The 22,468-nt window shown below is 40.1% G+C and overlaps 1 protein-coding gene across 3 annotated transcripts in view; it reads right to left on the reverse strand.

Annotated features, from left to right (window-relative positions):
* CCNY (cyclin Y) overlaps window positions 1-22,468 on the reverse strand; it is a 128,277-nt gene that overhangs the window by 23,306 nt on the left and 82,503 nt on the right. For 2 of the 3 annotated variants that reach the window (XM_074574201.1, XM_074574203.1), the window contains 5 exons: window positions 21,582-21,616; window positions 9,950-10,050; window positions 6,354-6,389; window positions 2,359-2,416; window positions 2,139-2,258 (listed from right to left, as the gene is read on the reverse strand). In XM_074574201.1, the coding sequence (XP_074430302.1) occupies window positions 2,139-2,258; window positions 2,359-2,416; window positions 6,354-6,389; window positions 9,950-10,050; window positions 21,582-21,616 (350 nt within the window). The remainder of the gene's footprint in view (window positions 1-2,138; window positions 2,259-2,358; window positions 2,417-6,353; window positions 6,390-9,949; window positions 10,051-21,581; window positions 21,617-22,468) is intronic. The other variant, XM_074574204.1, reaches the window with a different exon arrangement.

Genomic DNA, 22,468 nt, shown 5'->3' on the forward strand with positions numbered 1-22,468 from the left:
TCCTGCCTTCTGGCAACGCTCCCAGGAGGAGCAAGTGGCAGACAGGGCTATCAGATTGCACCCCACGGACGGCCAGACTATGGCAAAACATAAGCTCCAGCAGGGAATGCTGCGCTCTCCTTCTCCAGACAGGGTATCAAACTCGAAAGCACTTGGAGCGTTCATAAATAGCTGTATCAACACTATTAAGATTTCAGGAGCGTGGGGAGGGCGGAAGGGTTGATTGCTTTTTCACAGATTAATTTCCACATTTGAACGTGCCAGAAACAACACGATCTGTCTCTGGGGCCCCTCCTGATGACACTAACAAATAAAGAAATGGGATCTAGAAGTGTAGAGGAAACCGAGAGCAGCAGCAGCAGAATTTCGTACTGGTAAAATACTATTTATCAAAAAACTCTGAAGCTTTCTGGAAAGAGCGGTCAGACAGGTGCTGTTACCCTGAAAACATGGGCAAGAATAGCAGAACAGTAACACTGATCGCTTGCACCAAACCTATCCTCAAACATCTGCATGGCTGCTTTGAGAACTAGGCTATAAAACCGTTTATCTGTGATCGTTGTGTTGGGTAAAAAACCCAAGGCACCGAAGTTTTCAAGCACTAACAGCTACAGGAACTACCTCTGCAATATAACAAATGAGTTAAAAACATTTATACTTCATTGCAGATCACACCAAAAGAGTTACTTGCAGAGAAACCACATGAGAACCAGAAGAGGCAAAATAGTTACAAATGAAAGATACTGAAATATTTGCCTGAGTTAACAAGATTTGAGGGGAAGAACTTTCCATGCATTGCAATAACAGGAAGGTATTGTTATTAAAAAAAAAAAGCTTTCTTCCTTTCTACTAAACAGCGCCCTCATTGATCAAATAACCTAAGATCGAACAACAGATAACTACAAGGTTCCACTGTATGTGACAGCAGATTAATTAAATTACACAAGAACACACTGATTCACACAACCTATCTTTCCTCCAGCAGAAAACACTTAGGAAGAAAAGGGAGAAGGACAAGTACTTAGTGCAATTAATGTGAGAGAGACAGAAAAAATGTCATTTCAGCAAACAAGTAATGGCTGGGTCAAGTAACTAGGTAGAGCAATACTTCAAAATGTAAGGGTGGAGCACTGCAGGGCGTTTCTTGCCCTATTTCTCTCATATTCCTGTTCTGTACTGGCTAGTACAATTCATTCTGACTGTCTGAAGAAGAAAAGCCTGCCAACTAATCTTAGAAGCCAAGGGAGAGAGATTAACAGAGGAAATGAGTAGGTCTGGGCTTCAAAATCCACCTTCTCCAATTTCCCCTTCTTCTATCTAAAGCGCATAACAAAGCTGTCATGAAACCACATGTTGTGATGGTAAAAAAACATTTTGTTCTTTTAAGATCTCTGAGTCAAGAACATGGCCAAAATCGTGCCTGAAAACTGAAGAGGCTTGTCAGAGTTGGCAAGATAAAAATTTCAGGAAAATTAAGAAATTCTCAGCTGGTGGAGATCACTTTAGCTCCTTTAATCCACATTGCTATGCTGATCCACACCAGCTGAAAATCTCAACCTTCTTTTGTGTCATGCTATTTTTAAGTAGCTAAACTTCAGTCTTGAGTACAATTGTTCAATCCTATGACATGGTCCTGAAAGACAAGTACTGTGCAAGTTAAAAAGAGCCATCATCAACATGTCCCAGTCACTCACCGAATCCTTCACGGGCCCATCAATTCTTCTCAGTGCTATTAAATTACCTACAGCTGTTCCTGAGCCTCTGCTGGGAGCTACAATGATACACAGCAAACCCCCCCCAAAAGTGGAAGCCTTTCTGCTTTTAACATTGCTTCTTGTTCGGAGCACTTATGCCACCTGTGTTTTCTATTAGTCACCTTGGTGGCCTGTAACATTATCACTGTGAGGGCAAGACGTAACCCCGGCTTCTGTGTCGCATGTTACCCAATCTCCTCTTCCATCACTTACTCTCCCCGAGAACATGAACCGTAGCATCTCTTCCCATCGAGAAATTCCCTTGGTCTCCACGGTGAGAAAAAAATTCCCTGGCAGCACCTAGACTTATTAAATCACACAAACCCACGCTTTGGGAACAAACTGGGTCTGTCAGATCGTTGATGTCATCTCTCAGACACTCACCAGGGTGACAATGGCACATTCAGCAGTCAGTTGAGCAGCACTGAACAACGTCCGAACAAAGCGGTAAATCTGTTTCTGCTCTGGGTCATGTTTGTCATAGTCTGGTGGCACTTCGGATTTCTAAGGAAGAAATACTTCCAAATAGGTGACTGAAACAAAACGAAGCAGGCAGAAAGAAAGACGCTTCACACGAAAGGGAAGAAGAGGCAGACGAACTTACCGAGAGGGGATGAAGGTTTTCATCAAAAATATCTAAGAGCATTCTTCCGTCTGTGTCCCTAAAAAGTATTAAAACCAAAGCAGTGTCATTATCCGAACACGACAGCACACAGCTCTCACAGACATAAGCACATTGTTAAAACTCCAATACCCTTCATGCTGCGGAGCGCTTAGAAACACTGCAGAAATGTGATTTGCAAAGAGAAGTTGGCAGAAACTTATTCTGCCATAAGGTTCACGTGTAATATGAAATCCATATTACAAAGTAGGCTAAAATTTTTAGCTTTCAATGCCCAGGACGCACAGCTTTTGTGCTCTCTACTGTGAGGCTTTTTCACAGCCTAAAAGGTACTACTATAACCTTACAGTAAAATCAGCCCAGCTTACTCTCCTGTTCTTAACCTCATCGTGTCAATCCTTGCAATCTCTTCCTCCTTTATTGTCAACATCATGAACATTTACAAATATGCAACGCTATTTTTACAGTTATCCTTTAGTTAATACTTACACACTTCACTTTTTATTTATTTGGAAAACCCTATCCTACTAATGATTTCTGAAAGCAAAACAGACTACATAAAAAAAAAAATCAGACAAAATAATATTCCTATTCATTGGTTTTATTTGGTATTTACTCTCTCAGATCCCTGTTGCTCAAGATCAACATGCAAGTTGATTCAGACTAACATCCAGTTTGCAATATGAGATTTTTGCTGTGTGTAATATTGGCAGGAACACTAACAATCACAGAAGCGAGTGGTATAACAGTACCAGTTAGAACTGGACGCTTTCTGGACAGACGCATCCATGTGACCTACTTAATACAATCCCATCTTTATTTATAGCATCCCTGGTCACAGAGTTCTTAAGAGAAAAACCACTGAATATGTCTTCTATCTTTACTCGATAGCACGTGTCTCAGAGCACGGAAACACGAGTTCTTCACTGAATTCATGTCTACAAAATGTACTACTTAGCAGCTAATATTTAAACCTCAACATCTGAAGGTCACCTTTTTTTTTTTTTTTTGCTATAAAGCCTGCTGACACTGGAAATAAACACTGTGGGGGTTTTGGTTTGTTGTTTTATTTTTTTTTTTAAAAAAAAGGAGTCCCTAAATTAAAACAAACAAACAAAAATAGATTGCGATAATTACTAGAAAATTCCTAATGAGGAAGGATTTTAGGCCAGACTCTTTTACCCCGATATAAAAAAGGCTAGTATCTTAATGCAGAAGTAGTCTCACTGGAATCATCGATGTGCTACAGTAAACTGTGGTCCTTCACAATGAGAAGAGAGAAAGAAAGAATTTCCTATTTTATTTCTTCATGCTGTAGCTGCTGCATGCTATGAAGGCATAGGTGATTGCCCTCAAAAAATCTATTACACACAAAAAAAAAGAGTTAATAGGTTTTCGTCTTCATTAGAACAAGTTGACATTGTTGTCTTTCAAAAATGAACCATCTACTAATTGATCGAAGCATTTTTCTCGTTTAGTGTGTTGGGGTTTATTTTATTTTATTTATTGAATTAGGAAATTCACCAATACTTATGCATTCCTCTGACAACAAGACAGGTGTAGTCTTTTACACTTGTTGAATAGCTAAGCACAACAAAAGCTGCAGGAAGCCAATCAATGTAACAATGATAGGAGACACTGGGAAAAGGAGTGATAACTAGAACGTTACAATCAAATGAAATGTGGGAAACATATGAAGGAATATTCTGTTTCATGTACAGTTTCTAAAAAACTGGGATTGGTGAGAGTTTAGAATATTATATATAATATGTAAGTAATATATATTATAATATATAAGTAATTTAGTTTCAAGCCAACTGTGCAGGATAGAGGAACAAATAAATTCTGTCTGAAAAGAATTCTTTTCTGGCAAAGCAGGTGGTCGACTAATTTTCTGTCAAAACCAACCTTGAGCCTAAGAGTTACAGTGGTTTCTTACTTCCCCACCCTCCATAATGAACCAAAATCTACCACATACGTCAACAACTTCCTTTTCTCCTATAATGGCAGGAAACAGAACATATGTTTTGCTGTTGCTGTTTCAGCAGCAAGTACAACTGAATGCTGTTATCGGGTTGTCCCTCCGTTCCTAAATGACAGCCAACCGAAGACAGAACAATCATTTCACATCCTTCACTTCAGAGTCGTTAATTGACGTACGCGAGCCCACCCCAGCATCACTGCCAAGACCGTCTGTCCCGAGTGCGGCAGAGGGCACGTTCACATCACATCTCCCCACCCCGGGCAGCTTCAGAAGGGAGAAGCAGCACCCAGTTCTTCCGGAATAAATCAAATCTCCATTCCAAAACTGAAAGCACAGATAGCAAGTTTCCCAAGAAGATAAGATTCAGAATGGGTTCGCTTTCAAGACACTGACATGGGACCCTCTATTTTATAAAGGTTTAGCCTCTCTGCCTACTAGTTGTAGGTCAAATTTGCATCAAGTTCTGTAAGACCACAAATAGGCATATTCCACTGCAGGCTAAAATCAGCTCCATGGCAATCTGCACGAAGCGAATCTTGTGTACTTTGGCTCTGAATTCCTGTGGCTCTGGGCTCCTCCTGCCCGACTGTGAGCTCTAACTCGTTTCTCACCCTTTGTGGTACCTAACGTGCCCTGTTCTCCTGAGCCTTTTACTCATCTGGCATCACACTTAACAGAGTGTTTCAGACGAACTTATTTCCATAAAACTTTAGAGTCTGATTATCTTTGAGATCTCTACTATTTAGTCAAATGTAGTAAAAATTGATTAGTTAGCCCAACTAACCCAGGGATAAGGGAGGAGAGGGGAAAAAGGGAACCACAGATGGATAAACAAGTAATTCAAGCATGATCAGCTAATGCCTCATTTCCTGGGAAATGAGATTAAAAGTTAGCAAAAAGATTTCACTCCAACTTTTGCTTTACATATCACCATGTTTCAGTCCAAGGCCCACTGACATCTTGGAAAGTCTTCTAAGAGCTTTCAGAGCCTTCAGCAGGGATCAAGCCCTAAACCTTTCTGCCCTTGTGCACTTCCAAAGGTTTCTCTTTAGATGTCAGCCTTGTTTCAAGAAGTGTGATGGGTTCCAGTGACCTGAAACATGGTCCCAAATGACGTACCAGCTTAACTTTAAATTTATGAGTAATTCCTTTTGTTCTAGTCGGACTTCTTACAGTCCAGAAGAAAAAAAAATGTGTAAGTGGCTTGTTAGATCGAGATCTAAGCCAAGTTCTCTGAAAAGACACATTGAAAAGCCATGGACACAAAAGTCACTTAAAGTATTTACAGAATCTCTTATTAGAGATGTCAGGAAATATTATTTTATGATACTGTGACATATCACGAGAACATGGAATTTAAGATACAAAAGCACAATTCAATATGAAGAAAGTTAATTTATATACCAAGTTACTTTTTAGAGAACCTATTTTCTATTCAATTTTAATCATCTTGACTAAGCAGAGATCTAAAACATGCGACACCAGAAGAGATAAGCCAGGACCTGCTCTGTTTCTGAGGCATCTTGAATTACATCTATTCACAATGCCACTCATTGTATAATTAATGGGTTTTATTTCAAAATCCATTAACATTAACTGACCATGGTTTTACAGTTAAATTTACAAAGGTATAGTCTAAAAAAATAAATCTGAAAGACACTATTCAGATTTCTCTATATGTAATTGCAACATATGCAACAATGCAGATGTGTCCAGTGCATATAAAACTAAACACCGAATCATCAAAGTTTTTCAATGCTGAACTATGCTTCCAGATTTTTATTGTACATAATCCTCTGATTTTTATTGTTCTAAGCAAAATAATATATATATAAAAATATAAAAGAAACTGTTTCACATTTCTAACATGGGAAATAAGAAAACTACTACCCAAAACATGTTGAAAGAAACAGAGCATGGATTTTTAGGGTTTGGGCAGACCATTTATTTTGATTAAAGATATTTTCAGTACAAGATTTCATTATTCACATACCTGTTTTTGATGTGGTAATATATTGCAAGAGCTACACTGTAAAGAAAAATACAGAGTTAATATCTCAGAACTGCCAAATGAAATTATTTGTCATATTAACACGCAAATTAAAACCCAGCACAAAGCATGACAAAAAGGATGCTCAACAGCCTATTTTCTTCTGTTCACTGTTAGATACCAGGAAAACTGCTGTAAATAGACAATTTTGTAATATTTGTTCAGCCCACTCCGAGTGCCTCTTTTTCACTAGTAACGAAATACCTTACAAAACCCCTCATATTCCACATAACGAATTGCACATACCTTCCATTTAATGCCATATTCTACTAAAGTGAATAATAAAACTCCCACTGACTTCCAAGGTTGACGATAAAGCATCACAGGCACTGGACATTCTCTTTTATTGCTTGCTAATGCTGCCAGGCTGACATGAAATGCTTTAATCACCATTGGTTTATGATTTTATATTTAAATCCAATAACTTTTGCCTGTCTTTCTATGTAGCCACTCACACACCAGACCCAAATACCAGGCTTCTACAGCCTTATGGCATCAAGTAACTTATTTGATCTCTGGAAAGACGACTCCCTGAATAACTTACCGCATTACGCATTTCCCATGTTCTCAACCACACACCCAAGTACCTCTCTCTCTATTCTGTGCAAAGACGACATGCATCCTTATATTCAGAGAAAGCTACAGTTTTAATTAAGTACACATCTAACTGATCTCATTAACGGTTGAGAATGAAGAGAATTAAGACGTGGCTTCTCATGGTTATGCTCCAGTTTCAAACTCACGACTCCAGCTTTATCGCAGGACATATGCTTTACACATGACAGAGCTTTACTGAAGGATAAAGCAGAATCAGCATCCTCCTTATTTGTTCCAGCAGCATAAAACCCAGCCAAAACTGACAAGGAAGGAGGAGGGAGTTCACCGATTCTATTTGTTGATAGTTTGTTTTGTCAGTGATTCACTGTAAGATGCTGATGTCTTACACTGACGCAAAATTCCCCCCCTTTTCTTTCCATAAAAGGCCTTTTAAAAGAGTCGCTTGGTTCCTCTGTGATTTTATTACAGAATTTTTACATGAAAACTGACATACTATGTGTTAGGAAAACAATATGCTGGAGCTACATCATTAGTAGAATTTTAAATTACTTCAGGTTTGGTGGTTGGTTGATTTTTTTTGAACAGCCATGCAGTGGAAAATATTTTTTCTTAGTTGCAAGTAAATATATTTTACTAACGTTGTATAAGTATTATAGCTTTTACCTGGCTGCATTAGCAGTTTTTAGATCATAAATGCATTTTAAATTTGATTTTTTTCTATCAATACATATTTAAGGAATTAAGTTATTTAAGAGATACTGTGTACTGTGGACATTTAAAGGACACAGCCCTTGCTGAACACAAAAACCACATTTATGAATGAATTTAATTTGACTGAAAGCTATTCACAAAATGAATCACTGCTAAAATTTAATTTTAAATTACGCCCCTAGGAACACACTTGCAGCTCCAGTTCACTTTATGAAAGTAGATGCAAGAATCTACGTGCAGAGCTCTGCTTGGTGCCCATATGGTTGCTTTTGTAACAAAATGTCAAATTAAGTTTAGAAAATATTTACTATTTAGAAATCTGTATCAGAATCTGAAAGTATCAGAGCTGTAATAGATCTATCTATTATAAAACTACAGATTTATAGATCTATCTATAAAAATCTCAGATCCAAGTTTTATTCTGCTTTGTACACACTGGTACAGCTAGCCCTCAGTGTGCAGGAAAGAAGCTTATGGGGCTTTCCATCACCCTGCCCTGGCCACCCCACCGATGCCGCAGATCTCCAGTAGACGTGCTAATATTTTAAACAAACCAGTGCCTAACGTCACCCAGAAGAAATAAATGAACCGGCCGAAATACATCCCTCATAGATTTACCTACGTGCAATAGTCATTTATCTGCGGATATTGCCAGGATGGGAGCAAGAAACGAAGCTGTACTACAAAAGCAATAATCCTGCAATCTCCCCACCCTTAAATCTGTTAAGTGTGCAGCCAGAGAGGCGAGCAGAGGAGATGAAGACTCCTCACCCAGAGGCCTCCTGTGCCAGACTCCAGTTTCTCACCCCACATAACCCCTTTTCAAACCCTCCGACCCCTTGCAGCTCCCAACCCTTCCCACGCCAGGGCCGGCTCTTCCAGCCCGACGTCCACCCACACCCCCCTGCAGCTCTGCCCCCCGCCACCCACCCCCCATCTCTCCCAAATGCCACCACTTTGCCCGCCGCCCCAGCTTGTCTTTCTGCCTCCCCTTTCACAAGGCTGCTGCTGGCCACCGTGGCCCACTGAAAATGTTTCTCGGCTGCTGCAGCCAACTAAACCCACCTCTTCTTTCCAAAAACAGTCTCGGTTCCAATGCTAAAAGGGACCAGAACCACCCCCACCCCCCAAAAAAAGGATGCACTTAGAAAAATCTGCATGCAAAGAATTTTAGAGAAGAGTATGAGATTCCAGGAAGAAAAAAAAACACACCTCAAAAACTAAAAACATTTTTCCAGTGTTCATCTGATTTTAAAGTTACCAATAAAGAAAACTTGAGGAAAAGCAAGATTATTTCAGGCAGAAATAAATTACGAGGAATTAGGTGTCAGTGTGACTGTAAATCTCTTTTCCACTCCCCTCTTTTTTTTCTTACACAGAAAAATTAAGAACATGCTTTAGTGACCACCAACAGCACAAACTGCTTTGGATGTGATAGTCTGAATATATTTGTCTCTCCTGTCTTTGTAGCACAGGCTTTGTCTCAATAAACTTTTGCATTTGAGTACAGCAAGGTAACCATCCTGCAAACAACTCAAGATATCAGCAGTCATAATAAACAAACAGCATAAAATGCCCAAGCATTTGTTGCCTCATTTTTCCCCTTTACTGTACAAAATGTAAAGAACAAGACACTATAAATACAAATTTCATTCCTCTCCAAACGTAAAAAGGCACCAGTGAAACCTGAAATGAACATTGGAGATGTCACCCAAGGGTAAGCCCATGTGCACACCACATAAAAAGCTCCCCACTGCTGTGCAATAAACAGCCAGTGCCCTTGTACTCAGTAAGGAAATTAATCTGGAGGCAATTGATTTCCATTTCAAACACAACACTGGAAGGAAAGCTTAGCAAATGAGCATTTTCTCATGAACAGAAAAGAGCTCTTCTATTTCAAGAGATTTCTGATAATTCCCAAATTCTGGATAAATAAGTATCCAAGCAAGTTTTGCAAACTCATCCAAAGCAAGTATCCTGCTGAACATTGAAGCCCAATGATTTCAGCTGCTAGAATGAGAGATTCTTAGTTGCTGCCTTCTGGTGAGACAGGCAGTATTGGGAGTTTGATTCTTCACAGACCTACACTCAGAGTAATACCATGTGCTCAGCCTAGTCACTGCCTCTGGAGCATGACTGGATTAAAAAAAAAATTACTACTTCAAAAACTAAGATCTGTGAAGCTTGCTTAGTAATGACTCAGAACTATGTGTACATATATGCATATACATAACGTAGGTTCTAGCAAAAAAAATAATTATAAAACCCACCATTTGATGGTATACTTGAGGTTCGGTTGACTGACTGTGCTGTCATCCAGGAAAATAGTGGAGCAGGAACTGTACTTCCTTCTCAGCTGCCCAGGAGGATGCTATGAAAAACATGCAAAAGAACAATGGCAATTACGTAATACCAAAACAATTTTCTGAGGAGATGTAAGAATTTAGAAAAAACAAATTTCTCCATCTCTCACAGTGACGCACACAGTAATGTGATCATGTTTTGAAGCAGTTCAGAAAGTTCAGAAATAATTACCAGTGCACAAGTCACAACAATCCCTGCCTGAGCCTCGCCTAATGTTTTCAAGTCCCAATCTCCCCTCCATCCCTCCTTCCCAAAAAAACATGCAAAAATCTCCCTGCAAAATTACTCAAATTAAATACACGCATTTGGAAAGCAAAGATGGACAAAGCCAATGTTTCTTTCCTCATTCCAAAGGAGTAAGTGGAAGAGAGAAATCATGTTAAAAATGAAGACTGATTTACACAGATACAAAACCATGCTTGAAGAAAAGACAATAAAAAAAAAACAAACACAAACACAGACACATGCCAAAAAACCCCAAAAACCTAAAAGAATGAAATAGGGGAAAGAGGTCTTTAAGGTAAAAACTACTAAAATACCTTAAAAATTAATAGGAAAAATTAAAAAAAAAAATTAATCAAGAATAGATTGTTATTAGGAGGAAAACTGATCAAAGGATGAAAGAGAAAGTGGGTACGCAAATGAAAAAAGAATGAAAGTTTTCAACAGATTTCAGTCCTATTTCTGTACTAGCACAGGAAAAGATTGGAAAACTCATCCACAAAACCACATTTGACAACACTGCTTATTTCTGAAATATTTTTTTTTTTTGAGAGGGCTTCTCCTTCATCTGTTCAGAGTAGCCAGCACTCCATCAGTCTAAAGAGAATAGTTTCATTTTAATCAGATAATAGGTATCAGTCATTAATGCCTTTTGATTTTACCCTTGCTTATTCTACCTACACAAGTGAATAACTTGACCAAGAGCCCGCGTCAGTAAAGACCAGTCAAATTACATGTTTAACTTAGAACAGAAGAGATTTAAAATTCAGTTGGCACATCCACGTGACAATTTTAATTTGCCTTACAATGAATGTTGTTTCCGGTGTTTCAGTGGAGAGACCAATAGCAGAACCATCGGTGGAATCCACAGACATTTACCAGCTCAGAGCAACCGAGCACCCAGGCTGCGGCCCTGTGACTCCTCCCTCAATACATCTTCCCCTGCCTCATTTCCAAACCAGTTATTTTTTCAGGTGCCAGCACTCCATCATCTCATTAATGTTTTATTTTCCATAGGCAGCAGACTTCTTAGCAGCATTCATTAGCTACAGAACAGACAGACTCCTGGTAAAACCTACATGCATCTGAGTCATCTTTCTGTTTTTCCCAGCTATGTGCGGAAGAACATTCGAAGCCTTCCATTAATTGAAGAAAATCATTTTCTGGAGCTGTTGCAGTTGTAGAAACACCACGTTCAAATGATTTCAAAGTTCACCAACAAATTCAATCAGGGTGACCCAACTTGACCAATAAATTCATAGGCTGAACTGCTTTTCTTGGAAATTAAAAAGTTTACTGAAAAAAGGAAAAATACTATCCCCTCTCAAAAATTCTCCAGGAGTTTGGAAAGGTGCTTTGTAATACTTTGGAAGCTCATAATCCATCCACTTTCCAAGCTATTATGTTAAGCGAGGCAATAAACAGAAAATTTAGAAACACCGGAAGCATTAATGTCATAAAATGTATTACCTAGCATTGATGTATACAGAGAGAATGACTAGGGGACTGGTGATTTATAGTTTTTATTCTACCCACAGCTTAGTTCAAATTTCTGGATTAAACTGTTGAGTACCTTCCACAGGCATGACAAAGGCAAAGCAACTTAAAAACAACTGAAAATGAGACTGCTTAGCGTTCGGAAAAAAAGGGAGAGGTACAGATGTCTCAGCATCATTTAAAAAAAAAAAAAGCACACATGGAAAGTTTTAATTCTACATTTTAAGTGCCAACATGTTTTAAAGGTTTAGCTAAAATTTAAGATAAATGGACTGGATTCATTCAAGGCGAGTATGAGTGAAAAAACAGAAAACGACTCCGTAGCAACACCACTACTAGATTTAAATTTTCTTATGTAAACAGCACTCTAACATTTGATACATGTCAATAATTAGAGCCACGCACCTTATTTCTGAAACTACCACATCACAGAACTCTCCACGGTTTTCAGCCCACGTTACACTTCGTTAAGCTTAGAACTTTTCACACTTCAGAAAAATATGTGGTGTCTCATGCCTCACTTTCTGTTCATAACAACTTGGCAGGAAGGGGTACCTCTCCCAGTCTGAAACACGGTGCCAAGTGTAAACCTACTATCTTGGGTATATATATACACACTTGGGCCATGTGAATAACTAACCTATCGGTAGATCAACATTCCCAGTCTCTACTCTGACGCCCAACTGCAGCCATATCGTACGCCAGGTAATAGATTTTCTGCCTGTTCCAAATTACTGGAAAACACCCTCAGTTTCGTATTCTAGCTTGACTAAGCCGGAAGACATCTCAAGTCACACAGTTGAGTCAAATAAGCTTTTCTGAATCTCCATAAAATGCTGCAGGTGAACCGTCTCCATCCTTGCAAAGGATCAAAGAGGTTACTGAGCATCGCTCACCTCAGTATTCAGCACTGTCCTATAAAGAAACCCCCTTCTGTGCCCATTTCAATGGGATAAGTCCACACCCAAAATTGTAGAGGAGCTTCACATTTCCAATGCGTCATGTCTGAACACAAAATTTTTTCCATTTAGACAAGTCAGAGAGGCTCTAAGCAAGAAAAATCAGAAGAGCTGAGAAAGAATATAGAACCTTTGAAGAAATCAGCCAAACCCTCTAACATTAATGGGATCCTTCTCAGGTTCTGTCCCACCATTATGGATGACATGGGGGAAAGAAAGGACTGGTATAGCTCCTTTTGTAAGTCTTCATATGCTAACATGACAGTGAGCGTAGGACACGTGTGGAGCCTTGACAATGTCTGCTATTACAAATATTTACAAATCCAAAGCACCTCACTGATATGAACTGGGATACGCTCTGTAGGTACTTCAACTTGGCATAGCAATATTTTTGTACCCCAGTTGAGATTCAGAGGACATCATGCTTCTCAACTTCAGTAAGACTTCTGACTTCATCTCGCATCAAATTCCCAAAGGGCAAAACAAGGAAAACATGGCAGGTAAAAACTACTTGGAAAACTATACTCTGCTTACCCAGGGATTACTTTCAAATTGGAAGGTTGAAGTAAGGGACATTCCACAGAGGTCTGCTCTACTCAATGTAAAATATTGAGCAAAACTTTGACAACAGAATCAAGGTATTTTTAGCTGGATTTGCAGCTGACATTAACTTGCAAAGGACTCTCTTATTCAAAAAGGAAAACATAATAGAGGACTTACAGAGTTATGATGTATACAACAGGGTAGAGCACCCTTCCACTCTGCTCAGCTGGAATTTTACGTCCAGTTTTGACCACTGTATTTCAAGAAAGATGAACTGATTTCAGAGAGTCAGGAGGAAAGAGCAGCAAGATTAATCAGAGGTTTGAAAACCCCAATTTAGAAGGAAAAACTGAAAGACTGGAGAGGTTTTCTCCAGGAACAGAGCAACAATATTGGCCTTAAGTCATGCTGAAGGGAGTTCCAAAGAAGGGAATGTTGTCCTCCATGATCATTGTGGATGGGATAAGAAAGAGCAGGCTTATATTGAACTAGGGAAAACTAAAACTGGACATGGAAGTATGAGAGGAAGAGATGGCAAAAAAATACCCACCCCAAACTATCACCTTTTTCTAATGGCAGGGATAGCTTGAGTGACTTAAGCAGTGATAGAATGTCCATCATTGAAAGTTTTAAAGAAGAGGTAAACCAAACATATGCCAGGAATATCTTAGGTTCTCTGAGGCAAGAAACCAGACTGAACAGCCTCTTGAGATGAATTCTAGAACTATCTTCTATCATTTTGTGATTTCTTTTGGTGGAGAGAATTCGTAGCTCTTTACTTCGGAAGCAGTTGTTATTTTTCTCATTTCAACCAAAGATGTTCATTAAGAAACACTGGCAATATAGGTTCCAATGAACACATAATAGCTGTTTTGTGGAATTTTTTTCTTTACAAAAAAAGATGTATAACAGAAAAAAATGCTTCATAACTTGCTAAGCTTTTACCTGTGTCACAGAACAAGCTCTAAGAGATAAAGATTCAATTTAATGCCAGGTGTTTCTAGCTCTTAAAAACAGCTGTTCTTCTGTCTTGCAGAGCTAGTACTAAGGAAATATCACCCCTTTATTTTTCTCGTAGTTTCATCCTGAAACTTTACAACTTTCCAAATCACATTTGTTTTAAGATGTTTGAACAATATGATTTACTTGCAGCTTACATAAAATACATCTCATCAGAAATAGAATGGCTTAGTTTGCCATCAAAATCACACAAGCTCTGCAGAACTGCTTCTATGTACCTGCTATGAAAGGAATCACAACAAATTTCTAACCAATTCACAATGAGAACACACAAAAGGATGAATTTCTCTCAGCCTTCATTTTAGCATCACTCAGAAATTAAACCTAAATTTGTGGGGAAAGGGAAAGTGTTCATAGAATCACAGAATGGTTCAGGTTGGAAGGGACCTTAAAGATCATCTAGTTCCAACCCCCCTGCCACTAGACCAGGTTGCCCAAAGCCCCATCCAGCCTGGCCTTGAACACTTCCAGGGATGGGGCAGCCACAGTTCCAGTGCCTCACCACCCTCACAGTAAATAATTTCTTCCTAATACCTAATCTAAATCCACTCTCTTTCAGTTTGAGGCTGTTACCCCTCATCCTATCATTACACTCCCTGATCAAGAGTCCCTCCCCATCTTTCCTGTAGGCCCCCTTCAGGTACTGGAAGGCTGCTATAAGGTGTCCTCGGAGCCTTCTCTTCTCCAGGCTGGACAACCCCAACCTTCTCAGCCTGTCCTCACACGAGAGGTGCTCCAGCCTCTGATCATCTTCATGGCCCTCCCCTGGACCCATTCCAACAGGTCCATGTCCTTCTTGTGCTGAGGACTCCAGAGCTGGATGCACTACTCCAGGCGGGGTCTCACCAGAGTGGATTAGAAGGGCAGAGTAGAGTGTAGTAGAGTGTTACTATTTCCTTTGTTAAAATAGTTATTTCAGGATGGTTTTGGGTAGAAACACCTAACGGACAGGTGCATACTGACCAAACCCCTCACTCAGAATGGAGCAGAAAGGGTACCCACCAGCCCCGTCCTGGCAGCTCTGTAGCCACACCAGCATGGCACTCTGCCCTCCTGCTCAGCAGGATTTGTTCATTTGGGCGCAACGCTTCCCTAATGAAGCCACACAGTTTTTGCACCAGAACTGGCCTTCAGCCAGCCAGCTTCCAGTTTGGCAGAGGAGCTTTAGTCTTTTTCAGTGTTCTTTTGCACTTGTCCGTCAAAAGATAATTTGCAGCCTCTGTCCTAAATAATGATAGCTCTGTCTCTTCTTCCATCAAACCAGGTGTAAGTTATTGCATGATTTTAAGAGGTACTATTAAACAGTATTTCCCCCCATGGAAAAACTGAGGCCTGCTTGCACCCGTTCGTGGAGACATGCACATTAGCTTCCAGGCAGTAGAGGCTGGCCAAAATGCTAATAGGCAAAACTGGCATGTAAAAGTACATGCGAAGCCAAATTACAACAGTGAACACAAATACCAAGACTGCTTCTGACTTGGAAAAGGGAGGTTCCTATCTTGTGGATCTTCCATTGCTTCAGGACATGATTTAGTTCTGACAACATTTTTCACAGCAGGAACATGATTTTACAGGTCAACAAAGTGCTTCCAGAATCAAGCAAGCCAGGCAACACAATTCTCTGCACGGCTCTGCAAAGCTGCATCTTCATCTTGCATAATTTGATACTACAGCACAATTGTCTACATTTTGTGGCTAGATATGGGTACACTCACCTGAACAAAAGCTATAGGAACCTGCACCACTGTACGCTTACCTTTCTCTGCCAACATCTACAATTAAAAAAAAAGATCCAGTCCAACCACTCTTAAGTAATTTAAGTAATACACATTGTTCCTCATCAGTCTACGACATGACTCCACCTTGTCCTCAGTTGATTAGTGTCGCCAGTGTTTGATGACGTCCAAAACTGATGCCTTAGACTAGATCTGTACTTGCAAGTTTTCGGCCCTCAAAGCTTGTCCTTACTCACGTCAACTATAGCAAATTACATCAGCGTACCACAGAGCTCCCGGGGGCTCAGCAACCACTGGTAAACTGTTCTGCTGCACACACAGGCCCCACTTAAGCACTGATAAAGCACCCTCTTTTACAAACCTGAAAAGATTAAATATTTCTTTGAACACTAAAAGCAGCTCAAAGGCTTGTATTTACATAGCGTATAATTGCTAGTGTTGTGCAATTTGACCAGAGGGACTTTACTAGGCTCCCAGCACAGCAAGTGTTATACAGCAGCCTTGTAAAATAACTCTCCCGTGTGCTCTCGTTCCACCTTAAAAGTTATTTTTTGTTTCTCCCCCTACAAAAGTTTGCCACTTCATATAACTTATTGCCTCGAGGCTGACAGTAGAGGTAAAATTCTTCACCCTGAAGGACAGGAAAAGAAGTGGCTTGAAAGACTGGAAAAAAAACATTTCAAATGGTAAATTTAAATAAACTGTTAAAGAAAACCTGTTGATTCTAACTCATTGGAAGCCTGAAAAAGCATCTTAAACAGCATCTGTTCAGAATGGCATCAGTATAAGGACTCTGCTAGATGGGCCAGATGGGCTATAAAGGCCCCCTCTAGACCTGTTTTTGTGTGATCTTGCAATGGAGAGGAGCAAAGACCAGATTAAGCAATCCCTAGGAGAGCTTCAAGAGCACCTGAGAAGCCTCTAATCTATCTTCCTGTTTATCTTGTTCTTCTCTTTGAGTAAGGAATGTTAATTAAAATATCATAAGGAATCTGGACAGCAATTATAAACCTCTACAACAGCCAGCCTTAGGCACTTAACAAAAACAACATTTCATATTTTATGTTGTGCTTTGCATTTTTCATGGATTAAAGCACTTTTTAGACTATGTTCCCATTTCAGCATGCACCATATTTACCTCTTATAATCACTAGCTGAAAGTGTTTGATTACCAGTCACGTGCCTAGTAGTTTTACAACAGGGAAGCGGAACAGTCTCTTTATCCACTCTGACAGGAAAATTTGTGGGCTACACGGGAACAAATACCATACATCATTTCAAGCATGCAAAAAGGCTCACAGAAATTGCTCGTGCCACACCATGTACAGCAAAAGACCCCTCCGTTCTCCGCTAGTCCCCATCAGCAGGACTGCCACTGGGAAGAAGCTTCCCCTGATGTGAATCACTACGGGGTCACTTACAGGGACCGGGGTTCTGACATGAATGATGCCCAGGAACTTTTCCCCAGGATGCTGAAAAAATTTTGGTCTATACACAGATTTTAGTTCTTCTACTTGGAATGATAAAAACAGTATTAGCGTGCTGGGATTTGAACATCCAGTTGCTGGGTAGTAGACAGGCGGAAGTCATGTCCAGATCCCTAAACAAGACGATGCTGAAAGGAAGCTGTTGCTACAAAGCTGATGAAAGATCTCCAGAATAAAAAAAAAACACAAACAAACAAACAAAAACACGCAGAAGAGAGATATTATTTCCCTTTATCTTCCTTTCATTTTCCTTCCCTTTATCTTCCTTCAGAAATATTCCAATGTTCAAAAAATATCTGTTATTTTTACTGGATATTACTGCTCATAAACACAGATTCAATTTTAAGAGCATATCTTGTCAAGAAGAGAAGAAAGTACTTTGTCAGAGCATTTTCATCTTGTCTGAAAGGGAAAATTGCTAGAAAAACTTGATGGAGAAAACAACTTTTCCCTCCCCTTTCCTGCTCCTTTTCCCTGCAAAAAAAAATAATCACCCAGTACAAAGAACTAACTACTGCAAACAATAATAATAAAAAAAAAATCACTTTTTCTCCACCCACCCCCCCAAAATACATAAAACATGTCTTCCTGTTTGCTTTCCTTGTACAGGCAGAGACACTGATGCAATCTTTCCTCTCTGAAAAAGGAAACGCCTCTATCTCCGTCTGCATCTTTATCCCCCTCAGCAGCTTGACTAAGCAGATTAAAAGAAAAGACAAGTGCACACTGAAGCAGCATTAAAGCCGCAACAAAAAACAACTGCCAGTTCAACGGGAAAGGGAAGTAGAGTCTGCTGCAACTGCTTAGAAATTAAAATAGGCTGGCAGAAAGCAAACACTCCAGGTGCGCTGCAGGTAGGTAACTTCCAGCACTGACAAGGATGCTGGAAGTTGTGCAAAGGATCCAGCACCATCTCCAACCTGTCCAGTCGTCTGTCTCCCTGGGCTCTGTGGGAAAACTGAGAGATGACAGCTTCTCCCTAGCGCCCCTGTCACCCCCCACTTTCAGCCCTTGCCCCTGGCCTTCCCTACCCCCAAAAAAAAGAACAGCTGCTGCCTTCTTCCATCACACCCACTGACAAGGTGAATCTGAAACGTGGCAACTGCCAGCCCTCGACAAAGTGCAATAAATCAAAGCGGGAACCCGCTACTTGTATTTGAGGATGAAAGGAAGCTATTCAGCCAATTAAAATATTCTACAAACAAGAGCAAGCAAGAAAGGAAAGGAGTGTTGCTATCATACTGAGAAAGTGCATTTTTAAATGAAAAAGAGTCAATATTAATTCATTATTTTTTTTCATACATAACATTTTGGAACTGTATCTGTATAAACTACTGTTCTCATCTATTACTACACAGAACTAGACAAGTGGCTAAAGAAGAAAAAGTACAACAGTTCTTGATACTTCTCTTGCTAGTCAGCCAGCCTGATCATATGGGAGATGTTCAACTCTGCCTGCAAAATAACCAATAAGATTGCACAAAAGGATAAAAATATTTTGTTGCTCGTCTTGGTTATTTGTCACAAGAGGAGAATAAGTATACAAGACTTAGAAAAGAAAAAAAAAAAAAAAAAGATGATGTCATGGAAAAACCACAAAAGAGAAGAGTGCTACGTTATGGTGAGGAGTTGTTAAAGAAAGACAAAACAACATTTCAAAATTTATGTCCTATAGCTTGCTTCCTCCAGAGCAGATGTGGGGACCCAGAACTTCACATCAACAAGGAAAAAGATGAGTAGCAATAGCTCCTGTCAGAAATGCACTTCGCACACACTGAAAAATGGTGGAAAAGAACTGATCAACCAATAAGGTATATCATACATTCACTTACCACGTAAATACCACCCATAGTTTGTCACATACAATTGTTAAATTTAACTATTTCCTCAAATTTCTTCAGAAAAGGTGGTCTAGGAAAATTATGATGGTCTCTGCAGCCTACAAAGCTAAACACAGTTCCCAGTCAGAGGCCACAGCAACCACTTCAAAAATGATCACCAGTTTGTGCGTCAGCTTTAGCAGACTGAATATTTAGGAGGTGTGTTACTCACGGGTGTGCTCAAGTAACAACTTCAATATCACAGGCCCTGTTCGAAAATATAGCTTATCTAAGAGTATTGGCTAAAAAACTTCACTGACTCGTAAGGACACACACAGAGGGCGCCATGGTAAGGACTTCAGCTTCATAAAAGCTATTTTTAGCTTTGTAATTCAGAAGTACTTTATAAGTACAAACAAGTCAGACTAAAGGTAGCAGTAAACCAGACTGCTGGGGGAAGTTTACGTTGCTGCACCCTTAGCCAGTGCTTTGAATGATACTTGAAAGAAAAAGGAATTAGGAGGTATAGTGCTTAGGGTATCAACTGCATAAGCTGCTGCACTGAGCTCCCCACGACACAGCTTCTCAGTGACATGGTCACCCTTCCCTTTTCTGCAACAAGTCCAGCATTGCCTAAAAATATTTTATACGAGGGTTTGCAATAGTGTACTTCCAGCTGCATTTGTAATAGTCATCTTTGTTCACTCCACCAGAGGAATCCCCTTGCAGTCCACCTAACACAGAACACATCTTTTACGTGACATGGAGAGATTCAGGACATGAGAGAATTTCATCCATGACACATGGTGGACTGTCACAGAAACTCCGTTAATAGACGCTTGCTTTGCAGTGTCTAAGTATTCTTTTTTTTTTTTTGCATTGAACCCTCCAAGTTTGAGGCTAAAAAGCACGCTGGAAGTTACCAAGCACACATTATTAAGTTTACAGGAACCCAGTGCATTAGCTTTACAAGTAATTTTATAACAATACAACTGCACTGCAAACAAGCCTCACATGCACTGCAAACAATGGAAATGTTTTACGGGCAAACAGAAGGTGAGAAGCACTGAAAATACCTGCTAACCTATTGGGGCCAACTTTAAGGCTTTTATAAGCCTCACAGTATCTCGTAACTTCTCAAAAGCTTAACTCTTGGGAAACTGAAATCTCAGTTTGCATTTGAAGCCAGGCAGGAATTTCAGAAACACTCGGCACAAACCAGTTCTGCCAACAAATGAAGCGGTCCTGCCCTCCCACCCCACTCCCCAGCTCATTCCTGCCTCCCTCCCTTTCTGCGGGTGCAAGTCCCGAAGTGAATCACATTTAGGAGCAGATCCATTTTAGCTTTTCACCGTGCGGGATCTACCTGCGTTCCTGCCCCAATCCAGTTTACCTGGAGCTGCACAAACGTTCGCCCCAGCACAGAGGAATGCAGAGGCTATAAACCACACCTGCTTCTTTCAGCAGCTGTACCGGCCCGAAAATGCTTCATGAAATTATGGCCTATATTTCCAGATAGAGAAAAGTTTGAGAACTTCTCCCCATTTCACCCTAAAGGCAAATACCATTGGGAGACAATTAGTTCTTTCCCTCTTCAATTTTACTGAGGCGTGACTCCAGATATTTGAGCATAAGGCGTAACACACTGGGAACAGCTCTGGTTCCCGGTGCTTCAGTAGTACAAACAATACCAACTGGGGCAAAGAGCCTGGTCCCGTACCCAAAGCAAGCTACAGGGGATTTGCTCTCAGCTTCACCCAGAATTTGATTCAGAGAAGAACTGATCTGAAGAATGCCCAGGGTACATAAGCGTATCAAAACCCCATCTGCATACTCAGCAGGTACCACACGTCGATCCACTTTACATTCCATCAACACTGGTCAGGCACTTCAGAACTTCTGTGTAAATATCAAATGCTGCAGCTCTCTGCCAAAGCAAACTTGCATACAAATGTAATTTAAAGTTTTGAGAGTTTTTGTAATTATTTTAAAAATCGTACTGATGTGTGCAGCTCTTTGTCCCAGACACCAGTTACCTACATATACTGGTTGTGAGCATGATATTGTCTTCAAACCAACAGATCTGTTCCACTAACTCAACAGCCGAGACCTATACTTCTGGATCCTGATGCAGAACAGACATCGGAAGCATCAGCACCCTCTCACCAATATTGAAATCATGTGTGATAACTCTTATTTACTGTATAATATAGACAACAAGGAGAAAGCTGCATAGTGAGGCATTTTCACTTACGTGGTTTATATAGAGACTCTTGCGTTTTTCTCTCACTGCAAAAACACAAAATATGATAGAAATATTACATGACTATTTTTCCCGATTAAGCTTCTTATATACCATTTATAATAAAAAGAAGAACAGGAGGCTATCTATGTGCAACGTTATAATTGCCTTTGCACTAACCAAGTATATTTATATATCAAACACAGAAGGAACATATATCTGTATGCATAGAGGCATTTATGCTCGCTAGTGTGGCGATGGATTAAAATTCTCATCCAGTTGGGTACTTCACCAGGCGTTGGGTCCGCATGGGAAAGTTAATATGCATTAAGCTGCAGTCCAAGTTAGCAATGGATTAGCCATCCTTCACCAGTTCTCTGCGCGGGCACTGCTGAGCCACCAGTGCCTTCGTGCAAGGTACCTTGCTGCCAAGTGGCCTATGCTACCTTGCAGGTATGAAAGGTATAAACCTAATTAGCTACACCATGGAGTTAGCAAATTCTCATCATAGCTTACTGTGCACCAACTCCCATAGAGCAGCCTTGAAACCACATGCACTACACCTCTGCCTTCTATAAATGATCAGGTGCGAGCCTGGAACTGTTACTCGTGTCGGATATAACAATGGAAATATTTTACTTTGGTGAGGATGAACCAGTCACCACAAGCAAGGGTTGCAAGTCAAAGCCACAATTAGCCAAAATATTCAGAAAGTAAACAGCAACAGCAAGGGAGATAGATGTATAGAGTCTTAATTGTAAGGCAAACACTTATTACAGCCGATTAAATATACTCTATTTAATTTTTTTTAAGCACTTTCCCAATTAACTCACCCCATAGAGAGCCTGTGGAGCTCTGTTCCAGTGAAAATACCACAGCATTTAGGATACAAGTCTGGA

Source organism: Larus michahellis, chromosome 2, assembly GCF_964199755.1.
Source record: "Larus michahellis chromosome 2, bLarMic1.1, whole genome shotgun sequence".
Lineage (NCBI taxonomy): Eukaryota > Metazoa > Chordata > Aves > Charadriiformes > Laridae > Larus > Larus michahellis.